The sequence below is a fragment of the Acipenser ruthenus genome, chromosome 3, assembly GCF_902713425.1.
Source record: "Acipenser ruthenus chromosome 3, fAciRut3.2 maternal haplotype, whole genome shotgun sequence".
NCBI classification, from domain to species: Eukaryota; Metazoa; Chordata; class Actinopteri; order Acipenseriformes; family Acipenseridae; genus Acipenser; species Acipenser ruthenus.
The window spans coordinates 93,099,640-93,119,122 of record NC_081191.1 but is presented as its reverse complement, the minus strand read 5'-3'; the positions used below and the strand labels follow the sequence as shown (position 1 = coordinate 93,119,122).

Genomic DNA, 19,483 nt, shown 5'->3' with positions numbered 1-19,483 from the left:
CGCTGTAGCGCGATGAGGTGACTTTGTCCCTGCAGATGTTTGCATGACTGCATGACTCATTCTGCACACCATGGAGGTTGTGCCATTACCAGGTGAGGTGCTTACAACTTTTAAAGAGCATCATGTTCACTGTGTGTGTCTCCCTCACTGACCTGGTCACCACTGTAAGACAGTTCTGATTATGCCTGGGGGATTAAAGGGATTGATATGCAGTCTCAGGATGAATATACGTTTGCTGGCAGGATATATGACAAGTGGTCCTTTTGTTGAGTCATAAACTCTTAAAGGCATTGGTACCTGCTGAATACTGCAAGAATGCATCAAGTACATGTGCTGAAGGAACATTCTGAACTGAAAACTGACAATATGTTTTAATACTTGATTTTCACAGCTGGAAAAGATATACCTGGATTAAACAATGGTGATTTTACTCTCCTTTACTAAATATTTGACCATGTTTTGTATCTGTGAATGATAAATGGTTTTCTGTGTTGATTCATTTATTTTATTAAGTCCAAGCACCAGTTTTGTATACATTTATTTTTTTAATGACATCTATTATACAAGGTTATATTAAGCAATGAAAAGAAATAATTCATTTTGTCTTTAATCTCTTATTACAGCATCCCTTACAGAATTGTGGCTAGACCCCGATTAGCACTAATCTTGGACAAAAGGTAAAGCAATCCAAGATTAGTTTTAATCGGTGTCTGTAACACCCGCCAGTCGTGTCTTCCTCTGGTCTTGAATGAAAACACATCAGCCGCACAGCTAATTATGGTGCTTAACAGTCAAGACTAAATTGTTACATCTCCTCTCATATTGTATTCTAGTAGTATTTTCTCTTACTGTAAACTACACTGCATTTAAATATTGTTTTTGCACTGTAACACCTGTAAGTCGCCTTGGATAAAGGTGTCTGTCAAATAAACATAATAATAATGAAGGTACAGTACACAGGATTCCCATTTTACCAGTTTGATATGGGAACTACTTTAATTAATATATTCCTGATCTGAAATGATCTTCTCATCCACTGAAACCCGAAGGAAGGACTCAGCCTGGAAGTCTACGCAGACAATATTGGAAATTCCTAATTATTATTATTATTATTATTATTATTATTTATTTCTTAGCAGACGCCCTTATCCAGGGCGACTTACAATCGTAAGCAAATACATTTCAAGTGTTACAATACAAGTAATACAATAAGAGCAAGAATACAATAACTTTTGTTCAAGCAAAGTACAAGTGTGACAAACCACAATTCAATAATACAGCAGATAATAGTGATAGTTACATCAGGATATGATTAAATAGTGATAGTTACATCAGGATGTGATTAAATACAAAGTACTACAGGTTAAACACTTGGCAGATTACAGTATTCTGAAGTACAGGATTAAATGCAGTAAAAGTTACTTATTTTTACCTTGAAATAAAAAACAAGATTAGACGACATATACTGGTAAGCAGGGTGGCTGCCTGTTTTCCACAGATGGCCCTGGTTCTGAGGTAGTCCAGGGATTTCTGCACACCTTCCAGGCCCATCATGTCTTCATTGTGTGGTATGCTGGTCTTTCAGCACATCATGTCTTATTGTGTGGTATCCTGGTCTTTCAGCACCTTCCAGGCCCGTCATGTCTTCATTGTGTGGTTTACTGGTCTTTCAGCACCTTCCAGGCACATCATGTCTTCATTGTGTGGTATCCTGGTCTTTCAGCACACCTTCCAGGCACATCACATCTTCATTGTGTGGTTTCCTGGTCTTTCAGCACACCTTCCAGGCACATCATGTCTTCATTGTGTGGTATCCTGGTCTTTCAGCACACCTTCCAGGCACATCATGTCTTCATTGTGTGGTATCCTGGTCTTTCAGCACACCTTCCAGGCACATTACATCTTCATTGTGTGGTATCCTGGTCTTTCAGCACACTTTCCAGGCACATCATGTCTTCATTGTGTGGTATCCTGGTCTTTCAGCACACCTTCCAGGCACATCATGTCTTCATTGTGTGGTTTCCTGGTCTTTCAGCACACCTTCCAGACAAATCATGTCTTCATTGTGTGGTATCCTGGTCTTTCAGCACACCTTCCAGGCACATCATGTCTTCATTGTGTGGTATCCTGGTCTTTCAGTACACCTTCCAGGCACATCATGTCTTCATTGTGTGGTTTCCTGGTCTTTCAGCACACCTTCCAGACAAATCATGTCTTCATTGTGTGGTATCCTGGTCTTTCAGCACACCTTCCAGACAAATCATGTCTTCATTGTGTGGTATCCTGGTCTTTCAGCACATCTTTCAGCACACCTTCCAGGCACATCATGTCTTCATTGTGTGGTATCCTGGTTTTTCTCAAAGGCTGCACATCAGCAGCTATCTCCATGTCCAGGCGCAGGAGATCACTGCAGCTACCACACACTCCAAGTAGGGTAAGCACACCCTGGCCATTCCAAAGAGTGAAATGATTGGATCTTGCAGCTGTGTTTCCTTTGCCCAGTGCTGACATTCTGTGGTGCATTCTGAGCTGCGTTCTTTTTGAGCGCTGTGCTCATGCCTAGCAGCTGTTTCCACATACAGTAGGGCACAAACTTGCCTAATTTATTAGAAGTGCACCTAAATCGTCGGTAACACACTTTTCACATGTGGTTAGTTTCTAACCCAACAGAGTTCCCATTGAAATGAGCTCTGGAGGAAAAAAAACTCCTTTTGTTTTGCATGTGCACCTCAGTGCAAAGGAGCTTGGTTCACTTCAGAATGACTCACTTCTTTTTGTTGGTTCATTTTAAAGTGCTCCTGACCTGGCTCTCTTCACATTGCACTGAAACAAACAAGCCAAATGCAGTCCGCTCTAGTGCACTGGGGTTTGAGATCTGTCCTCTAAAGCACTGCAGGAAGAGATTTAAAAAAAAAAAAAAAAATCCCTAAGTGTGCACTGGGGTTTGAGATCTGTCCTCTAAAGCACTGCAGGAAGAGATTTAAAAATAATAATAATAATAAAAACCCTAAGTGTTCTGACTTTTCTGTTCCGTACCACATTATGGATCGTTATTGCTGTGTTACCTGTGAGCAATAATCCTTACACTATCAGTTCACTAGAGCGGACATTTTGAAAAAAGGTTTGAAACAGGCTTTAAAGTTCGAAGTGTAAAACAATGTCGGGATGTTAACAATGAAAATAAAAATGACAGGTATGTTATTTAAACAGTTGTAGCAACACGTGGGGACATGTAACGCTGTATTTTAGTGTTACTCTGTAAGTGTCCACAGAGGAGACTGACTCCAGATATAATGTCTGGGCTGAAGGAACACGTTTCCCCTGACACTGTGCTGGGCAATGGTGAAGAGAGACTCGTAGCTTTGTTGTTTGATCCATTGAGCTCTTGTCTGCTTCGCGTTGATGTATCCACCACCTGAAAGATGAACATCAAATCAATCACTCTTACACAATTTAAAAGCTGCCATGTTACTTGCTGAATTTGACCCTTATTGTCTTACTGCTTACAGGACTACTAAGCAAGGTTTTAGATATGCAAGTACACATCTCTTTACTGTGTAACAACTATGTAAATACAGTTATTGGAGACAGTTCATGTAAAGTGTTCCTGTTCTGTACACTACATACGTGGATAATCTCCTCACGGCCCTGCTTTCCTCTGCAGCCTGAGCTCTGAACTTTATGAAGCTGAGAGGTGGACTCGGGGAGAGGGTGGAGACTGAAGGGTTCTCCTCTGCGGATCTCTCCTGGTGGTGAGTCCTCACAGCAGCGTTCATCTTCCTCAGTTCTGAGGGGTTCTCCTCTGCTGATCTCTCCATGCTCTCCTGGTGGCGAGTCCTCACAGCAGCGCTCCCGTTAATCTTCCTCAGCACTGAGGGGTTCTCCTCTGCGGATCTCTCCATGCTCTCCTGGTGGAGAGTCCTAACAGCAGCGTTCATCTTCCTCAGTACTGAGGGGTTCTCCTCTGCTGATCTCTCCATGCTCTCCTGGTGGTGAGTCCTCACAGCAGCGCTCCCGTTCATCTTCCTCAGCACTGAGGGGTTCTCTTCTGCAGATCTCTCCATGCTCTCCTGGTGGTGAGTCCTCACAGCAGCGCTCCCGTTCATCTTCCTCAGCACTGAGGGGTTCTCCTCTGCGGATCTCTCCATGCTCTCCTGGTGGTGAGTCCTCACAGCAGCGCTCCCGTTCATCTTCCTCAGCACTGAGGGGTTCTCCTCTGCGGATCTCTCCATGCTCTCCTGGTCTCCGGGCTGCTCCCCTTCTTCCTGATGATGGGCCGGTGGCTGAGCACCCCTGGGCTGCCGGTGCTGCTGCTGGACGGGGTGATAAATCCCAGAGTGTGGCGTTGCTGCAGGGGGTGTGGCGCTGAAGGCGAGGTGGATTTCTTACGCTTGTAACACAGCATTAAAAAAATGGTGATAATGTAGAAAGGAAGTATGGTAGACAGCAAGTTTTTAGTTCACTCAAAACCTGATTGATTTCCTTGTGACTGTTTAACAGGGCTCATCTCCTCAGCAGGTTCATGTCTTGCAACTGTAACAGACCCCGAGATATATGACTGGAATTCTGAGAGGTGCCTCAGGTAGATTCTTTAAAGCAGGTGACGTCAACCGTAGTAATATGGAGAATACAGCATGGTAAAAACTGAAAGTGGTATGGCTGATGTCATGAATAGGGTTTTTCAGTGATATGTCATAGAATACTGAAGGCGAAATATGTGCTCGGATTGGCTGAAAGATGCAGAACGGTTTGTATGTGTAATATATATATATATATATATATATATATATATATACATATATATACACACACACACACACACACACACACACATACAGTGCCTATAGAAAGTCTACACCCCCTTGAAATTTTTTCACATTTTGTTGTGTCAGTGCCTCAGAGTTTCATGCATTTAAATGAGGATTTTTTCCACTTATCTACACACCATACTCCACACTGTTAAGGGGAAAAAAGTTTTTATTGAGAAAAAGATTATATATTAAAAATACAAAACTGAAAGATCATAATTGGATAAGTCTCCACCCCCTTGAGTTAATACTTGGTGGAAGCACCTTTGGCAGCAATTACAGCTGTGAGTCTGTTGGGATAGGTCTCTATCAAATTTGCACACCTACATTTGGCAATATTTGACCATTCTTCTTTACAAAACTGTTCAAGCTCTAAATCACTGGAAGTGAAAATCTTGGAAAATTGTAAAAAATATATATATATATATATAATAAAAAATAGACTAATTTGTGATAGTCTAATTTAATTGATGGCTTTAATAGGCCACACATGCAATTAATTTAAAATAGTACAAGAAAAGGAACATAAAGCCACAAATGGTAAAACTTTTTAGATTAAGATGCCTAATTAAAACACAAAGTGGTCTAACATTTTCACACACGAGTGCCTGTTGTTTCTATATGACAGATTACTGAGTGGAAATGTAAATTCTCACCCGAGGTGTTTTCATGCAGGAGTGTATATAAAGGGTATAAATGACAGCTTGTGAGGTGTTCCAATACATCTGCACACGCCTGTACATACACAGCTGGTACTGCAATACAGTGTGATGAGGGGTGCAGATCAACACACAGTGCAGGTACCTTGACCTTGTGTAGTGTTGTGATGTTTATATTTCAATGTGCAGGTACCTTGTATAGTGTTGTGATGTTTATATTTCAATGTGCAGGTACCTTGTATAGTGTTGTGTGATGTTTATATTTCAATGTGTAGGTACCTTGTATAGTGTTGTAATGTTTATATTTCATTGTGTAAGTATATTAGGATTAGACTATACAGCGTATATTGATGTTATTATCATCACACACTCACATGATGTTTGGACTATGGATATACCTGTAAGGAGAGCTAGTTAAAGATGCACAGTGTGCCATTGAAATGATTCTGTTGAAAATAAGAACATAAGGAATGTTTGGGAATGAGAAAAGGCCCCATCAAGGCTAGTCCCTATTAGCAAACCATTTTCTCGTACTGGGGAGAACTCATGTAAGAGCACAGAATCTAGTCTTTTTTAATGTTCCCACTCCCCAATAAAGACAATCATTTTAATGAAGGGCTGTGTAATACAGCAAAAAGCTCAATAATTAAACAAAGGAAGTGAAAAGGTTACCGAAACAAGCTGAGCAAGTTTTCTTTGTGAACTCCAATAAGCCAATGTGATTTTTTGCCAGTCGAATTGTAGAGCCTAAATAAAGTTTTGAGTCAACACGAGCAGATTTTTAGCAGCCGCAACTGTCCCAGATATAACAGAATCAGTTATTTTATTATTATTATTTATTTCTTAACAGACGCCCTTATCCAGGGCGACTTACAGTCGTAAGTTCCATTGCTTACTGTGGGGCATTTAAATAGTAATGATTTCCTTTGTATGCTGCGTACAGACATTGTAAGTTTTTGACAATTACACTAACAATAGTCACCACATATTAACAGTGGTATATTAAAGCAGGGTACCATGCCAGTTCTGAAAACAGCACCGCCGCTTTGGTTATGGCTGGCAAGGCTGGTACTGGCAGCCTCTGAAAGGATTGGTCCTGTAATGTGGGGAGGAGATGCCAAAGCACAACTCCATTCATTAAACTTGATTGATATCAATTATTAGAGGAAAAGAAAGACCACATAAATAAAAAGCAGGAAATCTCATCACACAACAAATGGTGTTTTATCCTTGCTTGCAACAATGCAGTGAATGTACTATATGTAGGCATAAGGAATGGCTTATTGAGTATAGAGAAAATACATCTTCACTAACGTTTGACTTTCATAACCGGTTGTCAATATGTATTACATTCTTGCTAAAAACATTATCATTCAACCTTAATACACAAGAAAAAAACATTTTAGTTTCTTTTTTTTTTTTTTATATATTTTTATTGGCATTTATGGCCCTGTGCATTAATATTTAAACTTTGCCCAGCAGCTACAAGGACCCAATAGCCCTAAATCCCTCAAATGAACAGAAATATGCCAACAAATCTACCTTCAGTGTTAAATAATACCTATTGTACACTTTTGACAGCCAGGTTAGTAAGCAAATCATGTTTTGCCTACAATTATAAAACCCCATACCTCACAAAACACATCGAAAGGTGCTTTAAATATTGTTAAAATTACAGACAAGAAACAAAACATGTTTAAAACAATGTTGTGCTTTTCCGCAGTATTGCCAAACAACTGTGTAGAAAACTAAGAAATCATAGAGATGTCTGTCAACAATGCAGTTTGATCACTTGTAAAGAAAACCAAAAACTATAAGCTTTTTATAAATGATATTAGGCAAAAGGTAGCTATTATGTGTAGGTTTTTGTAGAAGCCATACATAAAAGTAGTTTATATATGGTTGCATAGTTCTGAAAAGCTTATCCAGTGCAAACAGCAACTAGTAACACTGACAATGATTCTGCTTACATCCCATATCAAGCCTTCAGTGAAAAATGCCTAATATCAAAAAGAGTTGCATAAATATAAAACATACAGTAGCTGCATTTTTAATTTAAATATATTTCTTATATTTATAAATAATTATTTAAAATATTGCTGCTTAAGAAGTGAAGTTTATCTAAAAGTTAAGAAGGTCATTCTGACAAGGATGCCCACGTTCATCACCTGAGCAACTGTATCTTTAAATCCTTCTATTGGTATGCAGTACCAAATGCATGTTCTCCCCGTAAAACAGTACAAAAACTCAACTTATCTCAAGAGGGGAGTCCAGACAGCACCTTATAAAGTATAATATTACCAATTATTACCCAGAACAAAGAAGTAAAGTTCTATTAAAATACACTGTGATAATCATTATAAATTATGATCATTAAAACCATTGTAAATGACACAATTCTGCATTATTTATAAGTGATATAGCCTGCAATTTAAAATACTACATTTTATCACAATGTTTTCCTTGTGTTTTAGTGTTGAACTTTCTCCAAAGAGCATTTTGTAATGCAATACAGCCACCAAAAAACTAATTATATACAACTAAAACGTACTATTTTGATTTTAGCATTTTATATACTTGCTTAGATCGTAACAAGATCTCTAGCTGTACACACGTCAATATTACTATATAGAGTTCAGGACTTTGGCTTACTAAACAATGACCTTTCATTGAAACCTTGAAGAAATCCCAGAGAAAATCAACACTGACCCATCATCCAATAATGCCTGCCCAACAGAAACGTTTGTTAGGCAATAAAATTAAGCAAACTTGATTACTTTAGAATATGGAAATCTTCCAAACAAAATCACAGACCGTCTAATTTATAAAAAAAGAAACAAACCTTAAAGATTCCACATCGTTCCACGTACCTCGTAAATGAAATATAAACCATTACGACCTGCATACAAACTGTACCTCAGTTTGTCCCAGTGCCTGTTTGTGGAATTCTGAAAACCTTCTCTTATGATCCTAAAAACAAAATAATGACTGCAGTAATTTTGTTGAAACACTGGGTGCATTAAATAAGTGAGCTGCTCCGAGCAGTTCAGTGAAAGAACCCATTGAACAGCAGGCTCAGCTCAGAGCTAGGGGGGAGAAATTCTCGCTCTGAGCCACTCAGTTAATTAACACACCCACAGGCTTTAAAAGGGGCAGGGTGTTAAACCTTCGCCCAGCGCTTTGAGTTTCTCAACAAAGGAAGCCAGCGCTTTCATTAAAGACATCTCCTATTACTGCATGCTCTCTTCTGCTCTAATCTCCGGCTGTGAAAGGTCCTCCCCACTCTGCTCTTTCTGTATCAGCATGTCCGTGTTTTCCAGGCTCTGGCTGTCCCCCGTGGAAGTGCTGCTCGGTTGTGGGAAGGTTGACTCCAGAACACACTGCAACGCAGACTCTACCACAGAGGCTTTGAGCGGCAGTTCAATTGATGAAGGCAGAGGCTCCGGCACTGACTTTTCAGACTCATCTAAACAAAATAAAACACTGTTATTCTTCTGCATTTCTCAATCAATTAAAGTCATTGCAGAGCACTAAATAGTTCCATCATTTTTCTCTGCCTTGCACATCCATTCATCAAGTCCAAATCAATATTTATTAGTGAACTATGACGTCAGTCTCTGTACATTTTTTTAAAAAGCCATGGGCTCCTAAGGCAACAAGTTTGTCTGGTGACCTGAAACATGTATTTTAACTTTAACACATGATGATCTTGTAACGCTGTCTGTTTGCAAGCCATGTTCTTAGCCTGTCTTGTAATTTCAGGGGCATTTCACCTGGAGGGGGCCATTTTTCCCCACCCTTTCACTGGCTTCTTTTCTGTCTGTTTCAGATGTGTAAATAAAAAATATCAAAAATATCGGAAATATGTTGAAAGAAAATGCGCTACAGGGGCAACAGCAAGTACAGGAAAGGAAAGGAAGACACTGTAAACAACGGCAGGGGTTTCTGTAACCCCTTACAGCATGCTATGTGTTTGAAATAATCTGCACAAAACCTACAGGTCCTGTAACAAAAATGAAGACATCTACCAACATAACATTCATTTAATGCACATTATTTGCGAGGAAAACAAAAACCACGTGGGAAACCATCTTACCAATAGAGAGGTTAAGCTCATCACTCAACACTGACCCTTCTTCTCCTAGCAAGGAACTGTCTGCCACATCACCAGCAGAGGAAGACAAATTCAGCATCGTAGCGAGGTCTGCAAGCCCAGGAAGAGAGGCTTCAGCCATCTCGATGAAACCTGCAATTATTGGAAAAGTTCAATCTGGCAATTAAAACGCTTCCAACTTAGCTCTGCAGATGGTGATCTTTAGTCCCAGTTTAGGTATTGCTTGGGCATGGTGTAGACATGCCTCACCACACAGTTCTCAACAAAGACTCAGCTCTGTGTCCACTAAAGGGGTATTTCATGTTTAAACAAGCAATACTGATATAGCTGACAGCTCAAGTATATTGATGCGCACTGATATGCCAAATGGACATGTGTTGACCTCAGGTGCTCTTCAGTCCTGAGATATGGTCCTTCAGGATTTTATATGACATGGATATTGATGATATTGCTGTTTGATTGCCGTTTTGTGAAAGTTCAAATGAGTCTATACTTAAATATGTTTTTTTTCCTGCGATGGCTTATCAGCTTTACTGCAACCCCAGATTTCAACGTGATCAGAAAAAAATATATATGAAGATTCTGAGATGGTGGAGCAACCCCCTCTGCTTGGCTTCACATGAAACAGTAATGATTCTTGGGTACTGAACTGGTTAAGAATCCTAGGAGGGGTGGTGATCGGGATAGAATACTGTTACAAAAAGATGCGAGATGGAAGCATGTGCTTCGAACTGAATCTCCAGGAGGGTTAAATGAGGAACTTGCATTGGTTCCATTTTGTAATAGTATTGTAGCACAAAATGCATTCCATTGAAAACTGACTTGTGTATTGTTTTACATGTAATACTTATTTTTTGACCAAAGCACCCAAAGTGAACATTGTCAGCTGAGATTCCAAGTGTTCTTTGACATTGAGAAACCCTTTGATAATTTATTAAGCTTTAACCATTTCCAGCACAGCTGAGCACCACTCAACAAGGCAGTCCCGTAGAGTAAATCAATCAGTACAATCTGTACTGCATGGAACAGGGGAAGTGAAGTGACTTTACTATTAAAAGCTACCTGGATCCATGACCCTCTGAATAGGGGGTGGTAGTGGAGAGATCTCTGTTGGCTGGCTTGGTATATCCTGCTCCAGGGTCATTGCTTCCTCCAAGGTTTCTGACTGTACTGAAGGGGCAAGCAGTGCAACCTAGCATTACAAATCAGAGAAAAGGAGAATACACTCTGTTAAAAATAGTATAGGTAGGAGACGAGGAAAGACTGGAATACAGAAAAAAATCAAATCAACAGGTTCTTCCAAAGGCCCCCCCCCCCACCCAAGTGAAGTCACAAACCTCAGTGTAGCCATTACTTGGCACTGTGGCTGGGGTACCCTCTTCAGGCACTGGGGAGGGTGGTTTGACCTCGACTGTCTTTGGTGTTACAGGAAGAGATGGGATTCGGTGCAGGTATCCGTAGCCAATACCACACCCTAAACTACCAATAGAAACAAGAAGCATTACAGAGCTGCTGAGCACTACATGTATCAAATGAAAACCAGGGCAATCCAGGGGAGATGGGCAGAATGTATTCAGATGCAATATCACCTTCATCTACCCACTGCAACAGCTGACTGAATGTAAGCCACAAGCAAGCATGGCAGGGACTTGCTCAAGGCCACACACATTTATCTTAGTGTGTACTGTAGGGAACTTCATGCTGATCTCTTCAAGTGCATATTTTCAAGTTATTTCCTCTACAAGATGAAACCTTTCTGACTAAATTAATTACAAACTAGTGCAATTTTTTTTTTGTAATTATTATTATTACGGTCATTCTAACCTAAGAGACATTACTGCTTGGCAAGAGGTCACGTGTAGGAGGTGCATCTAGGACAGAGAACACACTGTATAACAAAGAATACAGGAAATATACATTTTACGAGAAAGGACTAGATGGGCACGGCTTTAACTGCTCCCTCTAGAAGGGTGGTCACTCCAGAGCAGGATTCAGAAAAGGGGAATAAGTGAATAACCCATTTTACCGCTGTTCCGTGGATTAAAACCTAACCCCTGACCACAAAGTGCAATAACATCCTGAATGAGTGGCACATACAGGAAGCACAGTAAAGACAGTGCTCCTCCGTTACAAGACAGCCCCTTATGGTGCAGAACCAGTTCAGCTGTATGGATGTTTCTCCTATTGCGTTCTCATTATAGGGTAGACCACAAACAGCATGGTCTCTTAACTACAGCTCCGACTGCATGTGTTACAGTGGACACCTGCATGAAACTGTGATCCCTTTTCAGAAGTGGCATTGCAATAGCCCCTGGTTCTTACCATCCTTCCCCTCCCCAGGCTCCATTGGGTGTAACCACAACCTCTCGACACAGGTCAGTCTCAGTGTTGTAGACCAGCAGCTTCAAGGGCTTCCCCTCATGGGACTCCACCAGGGAGAAGAAATCCTCAGACTGGAGCACAGGATAAAAGTGTTAATACATAACACAATCTTCTATTCAAATATCGCACTTTAAAAAGCATAGAGATTAATTCACAATTTTAAAAAAATAAAATCAAATCACGTTTGAAAATAAAATGCAGCCTATTGTAGTAACAGATACAGAAGGGCACCTGAGATTTTAAAGTCTTTATCCAATTTGTGTGTAAGTTACTTCTCAGTAGAGATTTTTTTGGAAATTCCAACATCCTGGGCCTTAAATAAATATGTAATTAACTTCTAATGACAATACCTAGTTTTTCATTAGTCAAAAAATATATATATTGGGAGCTCCCGTCCACGGTCGGCTGTGGAATAGTTTTTTATTTTTCTTAAAAATATTTCCCAACATAAAACCAACGTCACCTTACAATAATTGATTTTGAGTGTTTTAAAATTAAATATCAAACAGAATGAAATTTCAGTGTACCATTTGTAATTCAGTAATACGAGAGAATTGGTCAGGGGTCTGAATACTTTTGCAAGGCACTGTGTATATATATATATATATATATATATATATATAGTTTTGAGGGACAGCCTTTTTATCCTGAAAATGTGACAGCAACTTTAATGGTTCACAGGTGGAGGCCAATGGTAAGGTAATTGTGTCCTCGTTAGGGCAATTTCTTTCATCGGTGTAACCTGGGAGCTTCCACAGCACAGGGGTTGAATACTTATGCAAGCAAGATATTTCAGTTTTATATTTTTCTTAAAAATATTTCCCAATATAAAACCAATGTCACCTTACAATAATTGATTTTGAGTATCATTGTTTTAAAATAAAATATCAAACAGAACGAAATTTCAATGTACCATTTGTAATTCAGTAATATGAGAGAATTGGTCAGGGGTCTGAATACTTTTGCAAGGCATATATATATATATATATATATATATATATATATATATATATATATATATATATATATATATATAGTGGCATACTAGGGGGAGGAAGGGCGAAAGGACTACATCCCCCAGAATGCCATGGGAGGGAGCCAGGATGAGGTTCACAAGGCGCTAACAATTAATGAGGGACATCTGCCAGGGATTAACAGGCAGGTATTTAACAGGGAAAAAATGTTTGTTCAGGGCAGTCTGTGTGAAGGCAAAAGGCTGTCAGGGTATGACAATTGGTGTAGAAGCAAAGGCTGTGTTTGAAGCATGGAAAAAAAAAACGTACTGTGTGAAACCTTTCTGTTGTGTGTTCATGTGTACCAGAGTTCTTTAATCGGTAAACAGCTTAGCTGTCCGATCTAGTTAGAAACTTAAATACAGTTTAGTACTCTGGGAGTTAATTTTTTTTTTATCTCATTTCTGTAAATAATAAAAACAACACAAAAGTACAAACTTAAATTGCTTTGTCTGGATCTGCTTACAAGGGGCAAATAAACCTAAAAATCATTGAAATCCTTCACAACATAATAATTATATATACAGTGCCTTGCATAAGTATTCACCCCCCCTTGGACTTTTTTGTAGTCTTACAACCTGGAATTAAAATTGATTTAATTGGGATTTTTACCATTTGATTTACACAACATACTTAACACTGTGAAGGTGCAAAATAGTTTTTATTGTGACACAAAAGTTAATTAAACAAAAAAAAAGACATTTGTTGGTTGCATAAGTATTCACCCCCCTGAGTCAATACTTGGTAGAAGCACCTTGGGCAGCAATTGCAGCTGTCAGTCTTTTTGGGTAAATCTCTACCAGCTTTGCACTCCTGGATCCTGCAATTTTTGCCCATTCTTCTTGGCAAAATTGCTCAAGCTCTGTCAAGTTGGATGGGGACCGTTGGTGAACAGCAATTTTGTCTTGCCACAGATTCTCAATCGGATTGAGGTCTGGGCTTTGACTGGGCCATTCGAAGACATTCAGGTTCTTGTTTTTAAACCACTCCAGTGTAGCTTTGGCTGTGTGTTTAGGGTCATTGTCCTGCTGGAAGGTGAACCTCCGCCCCAGTCCCAGGTCTCTTCCAGTCCCTGCCGATGAAAAGCATCCCCATAACATGATGCTGCCACCCCCATGCTTCACCGTGGGGATGGTGTTCTCAGGGTGATGAGCAGTGTTGGCTTTGCGCCACACATAGCATCAGACCAGAGAACCTTTTTCCACATTTGCTGTGTCTCCCACATGCCTTTTGGCAAAATCCAAACGGGATTTGATCTGGTTTTTTTTCACCAATTGCTTTCTTCTCGCCACTCTTCCATAAAGCCCAGCTTTGTGGAGTGTCCAGGTTATAGTTGTCCCATGGACGGTTTCTCCCATCTCAGCTGTGGATCTCTCCAGCTCCTTCAGAGTTACCATTGGCCTCTTGGTTGCTTCTCTGACTAATGCCCTCCTTACCTGGTCACTGAGTTTTGGTGGACGGCCTTCTCTAGGCAGAGTCGTGGTTGTGCCATATTCTTTCCATTTTTTAATAATGGATTTAACGGTGCTCCGGGGGATGTTCAAAGTTTGGGATATTTTTTTATAACCCAACCCTGACTGGTACTTCTCCAGAACTTTATCCCAGACTTGTTTTGATAGCTCCTTGGTCTTCATGATGCTGTTTGTTTAGATATGCTCTCTAACAAACTCTGGGGCCTTCCAGAAACAGGTGTATTTAATCTGAGATCATGTGACACTTTAATTGCACACAGGTGGACTACATTCAACTAATTATGTGACTTCTGAAGGCAATTGGTTGCACCAGAGTTTATTTAGGGGTGTCACAGAAAAAGGGGTGAATACTTATGCAATCAAGACTTTTCAGTTTTTTATTTGTAAATAATTTTGAAAAATATGTAGATTTTTTTCCCCACTTCGACATTATGGACTATTTTGTGTAGATCAGTGACAAAAAATACTAATTAAATCCATTTTAATTCCAGGTTGTAACACTACAAAATGCGGAAAAGACCAAGGGGGTGAATACTTATGCAAGGCACTGTATATATATAAAAAATGAGACTCATTTGGTAATTTAGTGATCTTTATTACGATCTGCAAAGACCTTTTTTTGTTTTTATCACAGCTTCTCGATTGCTTGTCCCATGTCTGGGTGGATCATTTTGACAATTCCATTCAACAGATAAGCTTCAACCTTGAGGACTGTGCTCTTCACAGCAGCCTCTTCAACTCAGTCCAGCAATGCTCGATTTAGATTCACAAATGAGATGTTTTCAAACATCATGCATGTTAGGGGAATAAAGTACTTCAATTAGCAAAGGCTGGCAATACTTAATGGCACCAGTGTTTGTAGTACTTACATCTTGAATCACCTGGTCGGCTCCGACTATGTAGTCTGTATGTGCACGGAGACCAGCTAGAGATGCTGGAGAATTGGGATTGATATCCTGGAAAGAGGAAGTCTCAGTTAGGCTGCTGCTAGTTAACAGATTGCCCTTCCAGTAGGCCCCTTCAGCTTTCTGTAAAGCAGTGTACATTGCATGGGTATTATTGCAATAACTTAAATAAATACTGCGTGCCTTATTAGCAATGGTATACAACATGTGCAAAAAGGCATCATTTACATTTTATTCGTATAGGATTTTACTTAATGTTTGCTGCCACCTGGTGGGCAAATCTTTTTACTGTGTTATTCTGAATGTTTTCTTATTGCCAGGAGAGTGAAGTTGTCCACTCCAGGTCTTTGTTGCAACCATGTTCTAAAACATGGAATTGCACCAATTAAAGATCCACCCAAATCTTAATGAAGGCAAAGTAACTATCTATCAAACCCTGAGAGGAATGGCCTCCAGGAATGGAATTCCTTGACTTATTACACTGCAACAAATTTACTGGATTTATGTTTAACCCAGGACAACAGTTTATACAGACTGGCATGAATCCCGTCTGCTTGTAAAACTTGCTTGTGGCTTTAGAGTTTTAACCTCATCTCAACTCACCAACAGGCGCCAGGACACAACACTGCCCGTTACATAAACACACACATTAAATCTCATCACACCGACAGGAGACACCATCTGTAACAGCAGTGTCTCACACAACGCTGCCCGTTACACTTCATTATGCTTACCAGCACATGCCAGACGTGTTCGCTGGCTCCTTGGAAACTGCAGAATCTGACACTGGCCCCCAGCAGCCCCTGGCCTCCCCACATGTTACTGGGAACGACCTCCAGCTCTCGCACCTTCATCGCCTTAATACTGTACACCTCCAGCTTCACAGGCTTCTCCACATTCGCCTTCAGCAAGTCTTTCAATGTGTCATTCTCTTTGTTCTGAAGAAAACGCAACAACCAAAGAAAATGTAGCAGTATACATTACAATGTTTTGTATCTATAAATGTCAAACATAAACACTGACTTCTCTAACATATTAAAAAAAAAAAAAACATGAAACAAATGCCCTCCCCAGTGTTACAAAATTGAACAGTTATGCTCTATGTCCTAGAGGACCTGGAGACATGTATTTAATGCATATTTTAGATTCACATGTTTTATATTATTTCTATTATTTTTTTTATTTTTTTTTGAGAAATTATCAAATTGACAATGATATGTCCAAAGGTTTAAAATATATATAGGTTACTTTTTACAAGAAAACAGCTGCAATTAACTTTATTGAGAGTTTAACATAATGCAGCTTTGCAAGCAAGTGGTCTGTATTATTAACATGGTCAGAGGTTAAAACAAAGTGGCAGTGAAACAGTTAATGTTCACTTACAGTATATAGCGTCCTTCATGCACAGGCATCCCAGGATGCTTTAAAAAAACATTACCTTATAAACTACATTTAATCAAAAGCTAACCTTACAATATCAGCTGAACTAACCTTGCAAATGTAAACCGTCTCTGCACTCCTGATTATACTTGTGAGAGAATTTCACTACGAATTTAGAGGCCAAAAGAAAATCTAGACGAACCTGAACTAGTCGCCAATGCAGGGACCACAGAAGTGGAGTCAGTATGCTAGTTGCAGAGTTCTATTGAACTGTGATCTATTTAGTGAGCCAACTGGTAGGCTGGCAAACAATGAGGTACAGAAATCAACACAAGCATGAATCAACGTCTTCATATGAACTTGTGACAGAAGTGAGCGCGACCATGCAACATGTCTCACAATACACAAGCAAAGTTTGGAAATTGAACCAATAAGATTATCGGATGACAAGGTAGAATCCAAAATGACTTCCACATTCTTCCATATAAGGACCCTTTTCTGCTGCTCTACTGTGCATTGTTGTGTAAAAACACTCAATACTTTATTCCCGGCAATGTGGAGGACAAACACACATCTAATCTGGAGAAACTATTCTGGTGTTACTAACAAAGTGGTACATCTCTTGAAGTGACCTTCCATGAAGTCTGAACAGAAACAAATATGTCTGCTCATATATTATCTGCCACGCCCAGTGTTCTCTCTATACAGGTGTGGCCCATAGGATATTCACTTAACGAAAGTTTGGATCATTTCCCTGATGTGCACACAGCGTCTGTTGTAATGTATTACTTTATATCACTCAGTGCATGGCATGGGTGTACACATATGTGGTAGTTCGTATTGTTTTTGACTAGCAGCTTCATGAACTGTCAAATAGTTACCAGTCTTGTATGTCCCATGGCAACGACAAAATCAAAAAATGGCTCCAATCCAGCTCTCTCCGCCGGGGAACCTTCTTGAACCTGAAAAAAGATAATTATTAAAAATAAAAAATAAACTGCAGTCACATGCAGAGAGTGTATTGTGACTTGGCACTTCTCAATAATTGCCGTCTATTTTCTTGGGGGTGGAAACGTGTCTGTTTTCCCAGAATACACTGACACTGCCCCCTCGTTGACATGGAGTAATTTGTGCTTGGCACCTAGTACCAAGTATTGTCAAAGTGGTTCAGATTTACTTTCCCGAACTGCATCCAATTTCACTGCAATGGGGATACACAACTTTATATATGAAAACATGTTCTGCAAGCGTCACAATACTACAAGTTGATACACAGTTAAACCTATCTACTCGTACCCCTTACGTGTCGCTAACAAGGTGGCCACGGTACAAGCACGCAGTGAAAGTGTTTAGCAGTACTGCACTTTAACAACCCCCGTCACAAACACAGAACAAAACGTGAGTGTGTGCCCCTAGCATGTGACTAAAAGGTACCGTGCACAGTAGAATTGTACTCGTTTATTTATCGTGTTAAATGCAGGGGTAAACACGGTGAAAATGCCACCTCACCCGCTGACTTGGAGAAGAAGGGCCCTAAATAAATACATCCATGTAAGCTGTGCTATACTGTAATATACGACCACAGCGAGTAAGTACCACTATAAACGATTATGGTTTGTGTGCAGTAACCACGTACCCCGTGTACGTGGTATCCATCTGTCCCTCCTTCGGGTACGTCTGTGCTCTGCGTCAACCCCATGTCTTTCTTTATGTGAAGTTTTGGTGTAAAAATAGAATAAAGTAAATAAAGAAATCAGGAAGGCGGATCTTGCGTTACTCCGGGGCCATATTGCAAACTCGCCACGTCAGCCAAAACAAATCAATTGACGATACAAGATTCAGTTGCCTAATCACAGCCTCGTAGTTTTTGAAACAGAAACCCTGTTTTCGCCATTTTGGCTCCAACTGTATTATTTTTTTAGTACACAATGCCAACTCTATATGGATCCAAAATGACGCTAGTTTCATAGCATCCTCGAAAAATGTAAGGGTGCTTTTTTTGTTTTGGGAGCAGCTCTCAACAATGAACTAAGGCAATTGTCCCTTTGCTTAATCATATGATGCAAATAAAAAAATAAATCTCCATTTTCATTATTAATATTTTGTCAAACGTGTTGCTGTGGTTATATGAAAGTTGAGTCCACGGCTAGACGGTAAAATTCCTAAACACTGAACGAACACTCTGCTCGTTTGGTCTGTAATCGATTTTTGTCCCCTGTCTCCGGTTGAAGTTGCTTAGCAACCCAAGACGCCAAAAGCAAATTGACAGACGCAGCGAAGACGCATTATTTATAAAATAAAATAAAATCAGACCTGGCAATACTAATATCAGAAAAAATCACGAGAACAAATTGGTATGTATATAGCAACGGAATTGATTTGAAATTCAAATGCAAGTGTACTAATAATTGTATGTGCTATTACTATTACTTAGTTAAACATGTTTAGAAGGTGGTTCATTTCAGTTAACAGCTCACATCATGTGTATATTAAAATGGAACCCACCCTGTACTTTCAGTTTCAGAGTTTTTAAAGAACAAAACATGATAGCATTTTTTAAAGGTAGATTTCTTTTTTTTCTTTTCTAAATGCAATGAGCTACAAATATCTCAGCTCAAGGTGGTGTATTGTTGATTTTATAGCCTTTATTACAATTAACAAACCATGTATGTACAGTCAATATGTGAAATCATTTGTGCGTTTGGTAGTCCCATAACTGCTTTGTAAACCGGATGGCAGAATCTAAAGCA

At 39.6% G+C, this 19,483-nt stretch overlaps 1 protein-coding gene across 1 annotated transcript; it reads right to left on the bottom strand.

The window, feature by feature from the left end:
• Positions 1–4,959: 4,959 nt before the first annotated feature.
• On the bottom strand, positions 4,960–18,589 carry LOC117435419 (Golgi reassembly-stacking protein 1-like). Its single transcript, XM_034058551.3, has 9 exons — positions 18,370–18,589; positions 17,615–17,695; positions 16,088–16,291; positions 15,318–15,404; positions 11,904–12,034; positions 10,919–11,060; positions 10,644–10,773; positions 9,564–9,713; positions 4,960–8,933 (listed from the first exon to the last, which is right to left on the bottom strand). Exons 1-9 carry the CDS (start codon positions 18,430–18,432, stop codon positions 8,698–8,700), a joined length of 1,224 nt encoding a protein of 407 aa, XP_033914442.3. The 5' UTR covers positions 18,433–18,589; the 3' UTR covers positions 4,960–8,697.
• Between the last annotated feature and the right edge of the window lie 894 nt (positions 18,590–19,483).